The following is a 14622-nucleotide window of genomic DNA, read 5'->3' on the forward strand; positions in this document are numbered from 1 at the left end:
AGTCGCGAAGAGGAATGACTTTGCAGCCATTTCTGATTGATAAACAATGCCATGCTGGTGGGTGGTAACATTAAAATAAAACCCAGCACTGAAACGAAACATAGGCTGAAAATAATTTGTATGTCATATCATAGGAAAAGACACCGCATTCACACGGATTTCCATGAAGTGAGCAGTTTAGATTTGTCATTTCAAGCCCAACTATATCATACTTTGACAAAAACGATGAATTCTTGACTTAAATTGTTGTGTAACATCATGGGTAAGCTCTGGCCATTGTCTTTCAGCTCGAAAACGTGGATTTTTACTAGTGTGGCATTTAACAGAGTTTTGGGAAAACATGGTAACATTAAAAACTGAGGGAGATTTTACCATAATTATTTCACCAAACATTTTACATCTGCACTGTTTTTCGAGTAAATGTGTTTTTGTAAAATGTTCAATGGAAACTGTTAAAAGTAGTTATTGTGCATAGAGTTGTATGGTTTGTTTAACTTTGCAATCAATGGTTTGTTTTTGTATATAGTCTCAGCGTCATTCTGTTATCGTGGAATTGTCCAGCTGTTGAATGCAATCAGGGGAAAAATAAATAGAGAAAGAGGAAGAGAATGGAAAGTTGCTGCTGTGCTGTATGCACAGTCAGTTTCACCAAAATGGTATTTACAGTGCCTTCAGAAAGTATTCACACCCATTGACTTTTTCCACATTTTGTTGCCTTACAGCCTGAATTAAAAATGGATTAAATTGAGATTATGTGTCACTGGCCTACACACAATACCCCATAATATCAAAGTGGAATTATGTTTTAAGAAATGTTTACAAATTAATTAAAAATGAAAAGCTGAAATGTCTTGAGTCAGTAAGTATTCAACCCCTTTGTTATGGCAAGCTTAAATAAGTTCAGGAGTAAATAATAGTGTCATGGACTCACTCTGTGTGCATTGGTAGATGGGGAAAAAACAAAACAGACATTGATTATTCCTTTGAGCATGGTGAAGTTATTAATTTCACTTTGGATGGTGTATCAATACACCCAGTCACTACAAAGATAAAGGCATCCTTCCTAACTCAATGACTGTGATAGGAGAAAACTGAGGATGGATCGACAATATTGTAGTTACTCCACAATACTAACCTAAATGACAGAGTGAAAATATGGAAGCCTATACAGAGTACAAATATTCCAAAACATGCATCCTTTTTGCATTAAGACTCTAAAGTAAAACTGCAAAAAATGTGGCAAAGAAATGAACTTTATGTCCTGAATACAAAATGTTATGTTTGGGGCAAATCCAACACAACAAATCACTGAGTACCACTCTTCATATTTTCAAGCATGGTGGTGGCTGCATCATGTTATGGGTATGCTTGTCATTGGCAAGGACTAAGGAGTTTTTTAAATAAAAATTAAAAAAAGACACAGAATAGAGCTAAGCACAGGCAGAATCCTAGAGGAAAACCTGGTTCAGTCTGCTTTCCAAAGACACTGGGAGACAAATTCACCTTTCAGCAGGACAATAACCTAAAAGACAAGGCCAAATATACACTGGAGTTGCTTACCAAGACGACATTGAATGTTCCTGAGTGGTCTAGTTACAATTTTGACTTAAATCAGCTTGAAAATCTTTGGCAAGACTAGAGAATCTCTACCTATGATCAATAACCAATTTGACAGAGCTTTAAGAATTGTAAAAATAATAATGTGCAAATATTGTAAAATCCAGGTGTGCAAAGACTTACCCAGAAAAACTCACAGCTGTAATCACTGCCAAAGGTGATTCTAACATGTATTGACTCAGGGGTGTGAATACTTATGTAAATGAGATATTTCTGTATTTCATTTTCAATACATTTGCAAACATTTCTAAAAACATGCTTTCACTTTGTCATTATGGTGTATTGTGTGTGTTTAAATAGATGTAATCTATTTTGAATTCAGGCTGTAACACAACAAAATGTGGAATAAGTCAGGGGTATGGATACTTTCTTAAGGCATTGTATTACTAATCCTTTGCTTAGTTACTGTGAATGAGTCAATGGAATGAATACACACTAGCTATAGTTTCTCACTCGCTCGTTTCTGTGTAATTTGCACTTTTCTTGCATGAGGTTTGTTTGCAGAGAACTTTAATGACCTAGACAAGCATGTGAATATGGCAATAATTTCCCACAATGAGGATGGGAATTAATACTAACAGATACATATACAGTGAGGGAAACAAGTATTTGATCCCCTGCTGATTTTGTACGTTTGCCCACTGACAAAGAAATGATCAGTCTATAATTTTAATGGTAGGTTTATTTGAACAGTGAGAGACAGAATAACAACAAACAAATCCAGAAAAACGCATGTCAAAAATGTTATAAATTGATTTGCATTTTAATGAGGGAAATAAGTATTTGACCCCTTCTCAATCAGAAAGATTTCTGGCTCCCAGGTGTCTTTTATAAAGGTAGCGAGCTGAGATTAGGAGCACACTCTTAAAGGGAGTGCTCCTAATCTCAGTTTGTTACCTGTATAAAAGACACCTGTCCACAGAAGCAATCAATCAATCAGATTCCAAACTCTCCACCCTGGCCAAGACCAAAGAGCTCGCCAAGGATGTCAGGGACAAGATTGTAGACCTACACAAGGCTGGAATGGGCTGCAAGACCATCGCCAAGCAGCTTGGTGAGAAGATGACAACAGTTGGTGTGATTATTCGGAAATGGAAGAAACACAAAATAATTTTCAATCTCCCTCGGCCTGGGGCTCCATGCAAGATCTCACCTCGTGGAGTTGCAATGATCATGAGAACGGTGAGGAATCAGCCCAGAACTACACGGGAGGATCTTGTCAATGATCTCAAGGCAGCTGGGATCATAGTCACCAAGAAAACGATTGGTAACAGTCTACGCCGTGAAGGACTGAAATCCTGCAGCGCCCGCAAGGTCCCCCTGCTCAAGAAAGTACATATACATTTCCGTCTGAAGTTTGCCAATGAACATCTGAATGATTCAGAGGAGAACAGGGTGAAAGTGTTGTGGTCAGATGAGACCAAAATCGAGCTCTTTGGCATCAACTCAACTCGCCGTGTTTGGAGGAGGAGGAATGCTGCCTATGACCCCAAGAACACCATCCCCACCGTCAAACATGGAGGTGGAAACATTATGCTTTGGGGGTGTTTTTCTGCTAAGGGGACAGGACAACTTCACCGCATCAAAGGGACGATGGGCGGGGCCATGTACCGTCAAATCTTGGGTGAGAACCTCCTTCCCTCAGCCAGGGCATTGAAAATGGGTCGTGGATGGGTATTCCAGCATGACAATGACCCAAAACACACGGCCAAGGCAACAAAGGAGTGACTCAAGAAGAAGCACATTAAGGTCCTGGAGTGGCCTAGCCAGTCTCCAGACCTTAATCCCATAGAAAATCTGTGGAGGGAGCTGAAGGTTCGAGTTGCCTCGAAACCTTAATGACTTGGAGAAGATCTGCAAAGAGGAGTGGGACAAAATCCCTCCTGAGATGTGTGCAAACCTGGTGGCCAACTACAAGAAACGTCTGACCTCTGTGATTGCCAACAAGGGTTTTGCCACCAAGTACTAAGTCATGTTTTGCAGAGGGGTCAAATACTTATTTCCCTAATTAAAATGCAAATCAATTTATAACATTTTTGACATGCATTTTTCTGGGTTTTTTTGTTGTTATTTTGCCTCTCACTGTTAAAATAAACCTACCATTAAAATTATAGACTGATCATGTCTTTGTCAGTGGGCAAACGTACAAAATCAGCAGGGGATCAAATACTTTTTTCCCTCACTGTACCACTGAGCACTGTACTTTTATTTGAATTGGGCCAAGCACAATGGCTGAGCTAACAGATACAAACTCAAATCACACACACACACACACACACACACACACACACACACACACACACACACACACACACACAGTACTGTAACTGAGTCAATACCACAGTCAATACTCCCTAAGATCATTTATCTTATCCACAGGAATCCACTATTCCAAAATAAAAGAAAGACATAGTATAAAGGACAGGGGGCTTGCCACCGCATTCCAGAGTGAAGGTAAGCCTACTTGTAGCTGTAGGCACATGTGGGCCGTCAGTACTCCGCACAGGGACACACTGATCGAGTTTCTACCTGCTCAGGTGATCTGGGTGCTGTAACAGGATCCACAGCCACCTGGGGAGGGAGATATCCGATCTGACCCCACTGCTTGTCACCTGGTCTGGGTATGAGAGTACAGGGCGTGCCCTACTCCCTATGGACCCTGCTAAGTCCTGGTTCTGCATGGGAAACCAACAGGTTAAAGCACAATGGAGGTCTTATTTGTTGCCCAGGGGTAGAGACTTAATATGCTCCCCTCTCATTAGAGTAATGGGGAATTTGCTGATTTTTGCGTGAGGCCGCTGGCAAAGGCATGGAGAGAGCTTTGACACCTCCTTCAAATTACAACTAAGCGTTTTGTTTACTCTGTCTCTGGTCTCTGAGTTTGATGATTCCCTGCTTTGCCTTCAGAAAGTATTCACACCCCTTGACTTTTTCCAAATGTTGTTGTGTTAAAATGTGGGATTAAAATGGATTTAATTGTGATTTATTTTGTCAACCATCTACACAAAATACTCTAATGTCAAAGTGGAAGAACAATTCTAACATTTTAGAAAAATGTATACAAAAAAACACTAATATATCTTGATTACATAAGTATTCAACCCCCTGAGTCAATTAGGGCTGACCCCATTTAGTCTACTGGTTGATTGTTTGGTCGATAGGCTGTTGGTCGACCGATCATTTTTTTGTCTAGCAGTTGCAACCAAAAATATTTTTCGGCATGTCTTGATTGATGCCTGTCTCAGTGGACTAATCCATTGCGGAGGCCGCGGGGGTGGCACACCAGTATCACCAGTAGTACATTTACCCTTAATTCCCATAATTTCTAATCTACAATGTTTGTTTGGTTACCATAATTTCTGTTAATGCATTCAATATATTATTATTATTACAGTCTTATACAGTTCTCATTGTCGGAGTGGACACGTTGTTTGCAGAGCGCACAACCTAGGCTACACCTGTGAGAAACAAGTTTGGGTTTATTTAATTCCATTTATGAGTTGTCAATTTATTAATTGTGTTTTGTTTGGAACGCTACTGTCAATGTTGAGTAATTATGCATACAAGTAGGCTACCTGGCCTGCGTGCAAATGTAGGCTTATAAATTTGGGGATCTGATAGTATTTCTGATTGTCTTATCTCACCACCACTAATTAGCTGTGGAGCTTCTCAAAGTAATTTTTCCTTCACCTCAAACAGCAAGTAAACTAAGTCTGTTTTTACATCCATTGAGAATGACAATAGTTCCTCAATGTAGCCTATTTGAAAGATCGTTCCAGCTCTCTCCCTTTTGATAACCACTCAGAGTGAAAGGGGAAAAAAATGTCATGCTCTGATCAGGTGGAAACGTCATAAAATAGGCCTACCTGATTACTTCTTATCTCTTGCGCAAATAGCCCACAGCTGTGTCTGTGTGTGTCCGGAGCTCACTGGGACAGGAAACTCTGAGGGCCCAGAATATTTTATACAATATTGCAGGTTTGTTAGTGCAAGCTTTGGGCTGGACCAAGTTGATAGTTGATACAATGTTTCAAGTTCCTTGCAATGTGATTTATTTTTATCAGGATATTTTCTACCTGCAGGCTTTAATGCTTTATTTGTTTGCTTTATGTTAGCTATTTTTACATAGTTGGCAATAGAAGTTACTTTTAGATTTGTATAATTTTCATTTAGATTGAAATATATGTTTTATTATGAGATATGAAGACTTTATTATAAAATAAATGAAACTGTTCCACGAAAATGTGCATATGAAAATCATAACTGGCACGCAGGTCGGTAGAAATGGTTAAGACACATTGGCACTCCAAATGGAAAAGGTTGCCGACCCCTGTTGAAGTCTATTACCGGCATAATGGCAGAATCTGCAAAGGCCAGCAACAACGGGAGGAGGTGGTTCGGGAACAGCTTTTTTTCTTCTGGTGAGGCAATCTTGATCTCTGGCTCCCACAGTGTGCTTAAAGCATCAGACAAGCTCAGTAGCCTACATATAGATGTTTTTTTTCATATGGAAAAATACACGTTTTAATGTTTTGACCAGTTGATTGGTCGAAAGATTGGTCAACCAAGATTTGTTTTAATCGGGGACAGCCCTAGAGTCAATACATGTTAGAATCACCTTTGGCAGCAATTACAGCTGTAAGTCTTTCTGGGTAAGTCTCTAAAAGCATTGCACACCTGGATTGCCCATTATTCTTTTACAAAATCTTCAAGCTCTGTCAAGTTGGTTGTTGATCATTGCTAGACAGCCATTGCTAGACAGCCATTGCTAAACCCAGTTTTTCTCTAGGATTTTGCCTGTGCTTAGCTCTATTCCATTTCTTTTTATCCTAAGAAACTCCCTAATCCTTGCCGATGATAAGCACACCCATAACATGATGCAGCCACCACCATGCTTGAAAAATACTCAGTGATGTGTTGTGTTGGATTTGCAACAAACATAACACTTTGTATTCAGGACAAAAATATAATTTCAGTATTACAAATTTTTTTCATAGGGTGTAGATCAGCGTTAATAGTGCAGATAGATTGTAGCTTCCGTCATTTACAACCACCCACCCCCCCCTCCCACACACATATTTTTTGCAGTATTACTTTAGTGCCTTATTGTAAACAGGATGCATGTTTTGAAACATTTTAATTCTGTACAAGCTTCCTTCTTTTCACTCTGTCATTTATGTTAGTATTGTGGAGTATAACTACAATGTTGTTGATCCATCCTCAGGTATCTCCTATCACAGCCATTAAACTCTTGCAACTGTTTTAAAATCTCTGAGCGGTTTCCTTCCTCTCCGGCAACTAAGTTAGGAAGGGCGCCTGTAACTTTGTAGTGACTGGGTGTAATTAATAATTGCACCATGCTCAAAGGCATATTCAATGTCTGCTTTTTTTACCCATCTACCAATAGGTGCCCTTCTTTGCCAACCATTGGTAAACCTCCCTGGTCTTCATGGTTGAATCTGTGTTTGAAATTCACTGCTCGACTGAGGGACCTTACAGATAATTGTAAGTGTGGGGTTCAGAGATTGGGTAGTCATTTAAAAAATCATGTTAAACATTATTATTGTACACAGAGTGAGTCCATGCAACTTATTATGTGACTTGTTAAGCACATATTTACTCCTGCACTTATTTAGGTTAGCCATAACAAAAGGGTTGAATACTTATTGACTTAAGACATTTCAGCTTTTCATTTGTAATTAATTTGTAAACATTTCTAAAACAAGATTTCACTTTGACATTATGGGGTATTGTGTGTAGATTAGTGACACACAATCTCAATTTAATCCATTTAAAATTCAGGCTGTAACATAACAAAATGTGGAAAAAGTAAATGGGTGTGAATACTTTCTGAAGGCACTGTAAGCAAACATTTTGCATTAATGTTGAGCATCAATTGGCCCTTTGCTAAGCCCCGCCCTCCTTGGTTACTGTTGCAACCTCGGACAACATTTTCCCCATTCAAGCCACTGGCAAAATCCCCTCACATTGATCTCAAACTGTGTTTTGATACACAATTAAATTAAACACAGACTACCTCTTGCTAATCAGGAAACTCTCTGGTATGTTGTGGTGGACTGTCATTACAATTGCTTCATGGGAACCTGGTAAAGTTATGTTTGTAGCTAGTGTGGCTAGCCACTGAATGTCTCTGTCCGAATTCACAGTCAGCATGCAGTCAAAGCTTCTAACCACTTTTGGAGCTAACTACTACTCTCAAATCGTACCCTGATGTTGCCGGCAGATGGGAGAGGTATTCATAACATGTCTAATTTAGCTAGCTAACATACATTTTGAGAACAAGTTATATTAAGTGGCTAGCTAGCGTTATCAATGTTTGATGGTCAATGAGACTGAGAGCTGATTTTCTTACCAATTGAGCTAGCAAACAATGTAACAAAAGCATAATTTCGTATTCAAAAAATACTCCATCAACAGGCTCTGCAGTTCAGGAATCACAGTAGCAAGTACCCCTAGTGCACTGTTCAATTATTTAGTCATAACCACTCGGAGTGAAGAAAACTCTTAGTTTTCCCACTGCCCTCACTGGCTTTCATGTGTTTTTAAAACGTGAGCTTGTCCGAGGTGTTAGACCCGACGACAGTTGCTATCCACTGGTTGTGCAAAATTCTGTGGTGGGGCTTAGCGAAGGGTCAATTAACATGCTAGTGTATTTGACTGCAAAGTTATTTTAAATATTAATTCATTGGCTCTTTTAGTTTTAGTGGTAACATAGTCTCATTTGTTCTGTAAATAAATAAGCTGAACCAACCCCTGCTCTGCAAACACAGGACAAGGACAAGGTAGGTCCTCCCCTCGTGTGAAAGGTGTCCGTAACAGGGCAGAGCCTTTACCATAAATATACTAATGCTCTACACATATAGTTAATCAGTGAAACTAACTTGTTATAACACTTAGCAAAGAGTCAAATATGCAAGGCGATATGGTCCAAATATCATATCACAATATTTTTTTTATTTTTTGACGGGATGACAGTATTTGACAGTATTTTGTGATTTGAATAATAAAAGTTCTAAATATGCTTAAGTTCTTCTAAATATGAATAGTTCAGGACATTTCAATGGGGCTTTCTCCATTCTGATTGGCATATACAGTGGGGGAAAAAAGTGTTTAGTCAGCCACCAATTGTGCAAGTTCACCCACTTAAAAAGATGACAGAGAGATTTTCTATGGGGTTGAGATCTGGAGACTGGCTAAGCCACTCCAGGACCTTGAAATGCTTCTTACGAAGCCACTCCTTCGTTGCCCGGGCGGTGTGTTTGGGATCATTGTCATGCTGAAAGACCCAGCCACGTTTCATCTTCAATGCCCTTGCTGATGTAAGGACGTTTTCACTCAAAATCTCACGATACATGGCCCCATTCATTCTTTCCTTTACACGGATCAGTCGTCCTGGTCCCTTTGCAGAAAAATAGCCCCAAAGCATGATGTTTCCACCCCCATGCTTCACCGTAGATATGGTGTTCTTTGGATGCAACTCAGCATTCTTTGTCCTCCAAACACGACGAGTTGAGTTTTTACCAAAAAGTTATATTTTGGTATCATCTGACCATATGGCATTCTCCCAATCCTCTTCTGGATCATCCAAATGCACTCTAGCAAACTTCAGACGGGCCTGGACATGTACTGGCTTAAGCAGGAGGACACGTCTGACACTGCAGGATTTGAGTCCCTGGCGGCGTAGTGTGTTACTGATGGTAGGCTTTGTTACTTTGGTCCCAGCTCTCTGCAGGTCATTCACTAGGTCCCCCCGTGTGGTTCTGGGATGTTTGCTCACCGTTCTTGTGATCATTTTGACCCCACGGGGTGAGATCTTGCGTGGAGCCCCAGATCGAGGGAGATTATCAGTGGTCTTGTATGTCTTCCATTTCCTAATAATTGCTCCCACAGTTGATTTCTTCAAACCAAGCTGCTTACCTATTGCAGATTCAGTCTTCCCAGCCTGTTGCAGGTCTACAATTTTGTTTCTGGTGTCCTTTGACAGCTCTTTGGTCTTGGCCATAGTGGAGTTTGGAGTGTGACTGTTTGAGGTTGTGGACAGGTGTCTTTTATATGGATAACAAGTTCAAACAGGTGCCATTAATACAGGTAAAGAGTGGAGGACAGATGAGCCTCTTAAAGAAGAAGTTACAGGTCTGTGAGAGCCAGAAATCTTGCTTGTTTGTAGGTGACCAAATACTTATTTTCCACCATAATTTGCAAATAAATTCATTAAAAATCCTACAATGTGATGTTCTGGAGAAAAAAATTATCAATTTGTCTGTCATAGTTGCCGTGTACCTATGATGAATATTACAGGCCTCTCTCATCTTTTTAAGTGGGAGAACTTGCACAATTGGTGGCTGACTAAATACCTTTTTTCCCCACTGTACTGTTCAATCTAATTATTTTCAGCATTTTCATCAATTTCTGCTTTTCCTACACTTTTTTTATCATTTCCACACTGTGCCATGTAGGGCTGCATGATAGATCTAGGCCTAGTTTATTGGTAAACTGTTGGAATTTTTTTAATAGAATGATTCTTGTAATTCAATATTTGGAACATAGTGAGCAGCAATTTGAATACATTGTTGTTTGACATGACAACAAATGAATAAGCCAGGGAGGAATTATTGTGACAGGTAGGAAAACAAAGTTTTGGTCAGTGTTTCCCAGGGGACACTATACGATTTTACATGACATGTTTTCTCATGTACCAAGCTATCTCTCTAGATAACATACAGTACCAGTCAAAAATTTGGAGACACCTACTCATTCAAGGGTTTTTCTTTATTTTTACTATTCTCTACATTGTAGAATATTAGTGAAGACATCGAAACTATGAAATAACACATATGGAATCATGTAGTAACCAAAAAAGTGTTAAACAAATCAAAATATATTTGTATATTCTTCAAATAGCCACCCTTTGCCTTGATGACAGCTTCGCACACTCTTGGCATTCTCTGAACCAGCTTTACCTGGAATGTTTTTCCAACAGTCTTGAAGGAGTTCCCACATATGCTGAGCACTTGTTGGCTGCTTTTCCTTCACTCTGCAGTCTGATTCATCCCAAACCATCTCAATTGGGTTGAGGTCGGAGGGTTATGGAGGCCAGGTCATCTGATGCAGCACTCCATCACTCTACTTCTTCATAAAATAGCCCTTACACAGCCTGGAGGTGTGTTGGGTCATTGTCCTGTTGAAAAAAAAAATATAGTCCCGCTAAGCCCAAACCAGATGGGATGGCGTATCGCTGCAGAATGCTGTGGTAGCCATGCTGGTTAAGTGTGCCTTGAATTCTAAATTAAACACAGACAGTGTCACCAGCAAAACACCCCCACACCATAACACCTGCTCCTCCATGCTTTACGGTGGGAAATACACATTGGGAGATCATCCGTTCACCCATGGTTGGAACCAAAAATCTCAAATTTGGACTCCAGACCAAAGGACACATTTCCACCAGTCTAATTTCTTGGCCCAAGCAAGTATCTTCTTCTTATTGGTGTCCTTTAGTAGTCGTTTCTTTGCAGCAATTCAAGCATGAAGGCCTGATTCACACAGTCTCCTCTGAACAGTTGATGTTGAGATGTGTCTGTTACTTGAACTCTGTGAAGCATTTATTTGGGCTGCAATTTCTGAGGCTGGTAACTCTAATGAACTTATCCTCTGCAGCAGAGGTAACTCTGGGTCTTCCATTCCGGTGGCGGTCCTCATGAGAGCCAGTTTCATCATAGCGCTTGATGGTTTTTGCGACTGCACTTGAAGAAACATTCAAAGTTCTTGAAATGTTCCATATTGACTGAACTTCATGTCTTAAAGTAATGATTAACTGTCGTTTCTCTTTGCTTATTTGAGCTGTTCTTGCCATAATATGGACTTGGGTCTTTTACCAAATAGGGCTATCTTCTGTATACTCCCACTACCTTGTCACAACACAACTGATTGGCTCAAATGCATTAAGAAGGAAATAAATTCCACAAATTAACTTTTAAGAAGGCACACCGGTTAATTGAAATGCATTCCAGGTGACTACCGTATGAAGCTGGTTGAGAGTGCCAAGAGTGTGCAAAGCTGTCATCAAGGCAAAGGGTGGCTATTTGAAGAATCTCAAATTTGTTTGATTTGTTTAACCCTTTTTTGGTTACTACATGATTCCATGTGTGTTATTTCATAGTTTTGATGTCTTCACTATTAGACTACAATGTAAAAATAGTAATAATAAAGAAAAACCCTTGAATGAGTAGGTATGTCCAAACTTTTGACTGGTAGTGTACATCTCAAACAGTATACTACAGTACTTCCACTGACAGTGTGAATCTGGCTTTTGGCGTTGGCTCCACATAGTGTTCCTCAGAGCCATGCGTGGTGCTCCCAAAACAAAAAAAACAAAATACCCAAACACATCCTGACGTGAATGGGACTGATGACAACAACAACATGAAGGCATGAAATGAAAAGTGAAATGTTAAAAAGCAGAACAACGCAAATCACTGTTTCTCTCTCTCTCTCTCTCTCTCTCTCTCTCTCTCTCTCTCTCTCTCTCTCTCTCTCTCTCTCTCTCTCTCTCTCTCAGACAGATGCGCAGCAAACCATGGGCAATGGATCAAGCTCATCTAAGTCCCAGAGAGCTTCCAGAAATAACCCAGTCAGTGAGTGGTGTCTCTCCCAATGAGCACTATCTGTCTGCATTACCCACACTTTGTTATGGGACCACAACAACACGCTATTCTCTTACACAACACTGCTCTCTCTTCCACTGACTAAGTGAGACACAGTTAAATTGGTATGAGAATAAAAGAGCGAACTGTGAGATGTAAGATATTGTATATACGTTTTGGTTAAGGCAAGCTCATACATTTTATACTTTTTTAACTTGGAGGAGTTGGGGGGTGCATAACTTTGAGAATGTGGAGGGTGGTTGTGTGTATTGACTGGGCTACACTAGTTTATCCAGCCGGTGTGAGTGGCCTAATCTCTGACCCTTGGTGACTTTAGCTCTCTTTGCCAGGCCAGCCACTGACAAACAAAAGCTGGATGACTGTCACAGCGGCTTTATGTCAAGCAGTGATCCTGTGCTGCTGAAAACAAGATGACCAAAGTGTCACATTACGCTGGCCTACTTTTTACATGGCTGACTGTTCTGTTTTGGTTGTTCCATGGTTATAACAATCACTCATGTCACTTGTCAGTAACAAAATCATTATCCTCTGGGCTCTTTCTCTCCTTTGACTAAATAGTGTGTTTGTGTGTGTGTGTGTGTGTGTGTGTGTGTGTGTGTGTGTGTGTGTGTGTGTGTGTGTGTGTGTGTGTGAGTATATGTGTGAATATAAGAGAAAGAGAGAGAGAGAGAGGGGGTTGTTCAAGGCAAGGTCCCATCCCACCGTTTCCCAGTCTTTCATTGAATAATTGAAAAGTTGTGTGCACATAATATAACTATAACAGATGAACTATAGCTCTGCTTCTCTATGTGTTTCGGAATAATTACTTTAAAATAGATTAGAACACCTACCTTGTCGGACAGTTTTCAACCTGATGGGACCCTTGCAACTCTTCATTAGAGTCCAGATGTCATAGAGGGGTAATCCAGACACCGAGAGACCCTCAACTTCCACCAGTAACTCCCCCTCGGACAGATGTCCGTTTTTATAAACCAACACATCCTCTCTGACTTCCCCGATGTAGGGAAACTCTCCGTTCTCTGCGCCACCGCGCAGCTCCACATTCAATTCACCGCGAGCATCCCGACTCACTGCACACTCTTTAACTTTGGTGATCCAGTGGTTTTTCTTCTGGATTACTTTTGACATGATGATTAGGATCCAGACGACACCCGTTAGTACCACCGGATGACTCAACAACCAGGTGACACATAACACTATGTCGCTTTCGAAACCCAGAAAACTTTCGGTTGCTTGAAGGTGATTTCAGATTGGATCATTTTTGCACTTCTTTTAAACCAAGCGATAATGTTCCTCTGGCGCAGCTGTCCGGTCTACACATCCCACATTAGGATCAAATACTCAGATGTTGTTGGCTTCTCATATTCTTTAATAGCCTAACATGCACGCTACCTGATCCCAGGAGTCGATCTAATCCGAACTCCGATTGCCCGCTTTACTTTCACTAAAGTCAAGACCCCGCATATGTCTAATCTCCTGCCACGTTAGCCTACTTTGACCCTTGCTCCCATTTATTTCTTCAAGAATACCCTCTCATAAACAGTTACTTTTACCTGTCTTGTGAGTCGAGAAAGCTGTTCACACAGCCCGCTGCGCCTTTAAGCAGGTAACATGACAGCTCATCCTATATTGCTCCTGCGATCGTGCTCTGGCGATAGCAAAGGGATTGCATGCGTCCTGCCAGTCTCCCACTGGAGCGCACTGGAGAAGGGAAATCCTCCTTGACTACACATATTATTACAGGGTCCTAATGCTCCACTAACTCTTTATCCACACGCATTTCTGCCTTGAAAACAGGATTAAAGATCCAGTGCAGTCAAAAACGTGTTTTCTGTTTACATACACCTTAGCCAAATAAATTTAAACTCAGTTTTTCACAATTCCTGACATTTAATCCTAGTAAAAATTCCCTGTTTTAGGTCAGTTAGGATCACCACTTTATTTTAAGAATGGGAAATGTCAGAATAATAGTAGAGAGAATTATTTATTTCAGCATTTATTTATTTCATCACATTCCCAGTGGGTCAGAAGTTTAAATACACTCAATTAGTATTTGGTAGCATTGTATTTAAAGTGTTTATCTTGGGTCAAACATTTCGAGTAACCTTCCACAAGCTTCCCACAATAAATTGGGTGATTTTTGGCCCATTCCTCCTGACAGAGCTCGTGTAACTGAGTCAGGTTTGTAGGCCTCCTTGCTCGCACACGCTTTTTCAGTTCTGCCCACAAATGTTCTATAGGATTGAGGTCAGGGCTTTGTGATGGCCACTCCCAATACCTTGTCTTTGTTGTCCTTAAGCCATTTTGCCACAAGTTTGGA

General features: G+C 40.4%; 1 protein-coding gene across 8 annotated transcripts in view; it reads right to left on the reverse strand.

Annotated features, from left to right (window-relative positions):
• LOC121538593 (membrane-associated guanylate kinase, WW and PDZ domain-containing protein 1-like) overlaps nucleotides 1-13969 on the reverse strand; it is a 206627-nt gene extending 192658 nt beyond the window's left edge. For 6 of the 8 annotated variants that reach the window (XM_041846745.2, XM_041846744.2, XM_041846740.2 and 3 more), the window contains exon 1: nucleotides 13133-13965. In XM_041846745.2, coding sequence (XP_041702679.1) covers nucleotides 13133-13430 — 298 coding nt within the window. In that variant the 5' untranslated portion in view covers nucleotides 13431-13965. Of the gene's footprint in view, nucleotides 1-13132 lie in introns of all 8 variants that reach the window. The other 2 variants (XM_045207243.1, XM_041846746.2) reach the window with 1 other exon arrangement.
• Nucleotides 13970-14622: the final 653 nt, after the last annotated feature.

Source organism: Coregonus clupeaformis, chromosome 24, assembly GCF_020615455.1.
Source record: "Coregonus clupeaformis isolate EN_2021a chromosome 24, ASM2061545v1, whole genome shotgun sequence".
NCBI lineage: Eukaryota > Metazoa > Chordata > Actinopteri > Salmoniformes > Salmonidae > Coregonus > Coregonus clupeaformis.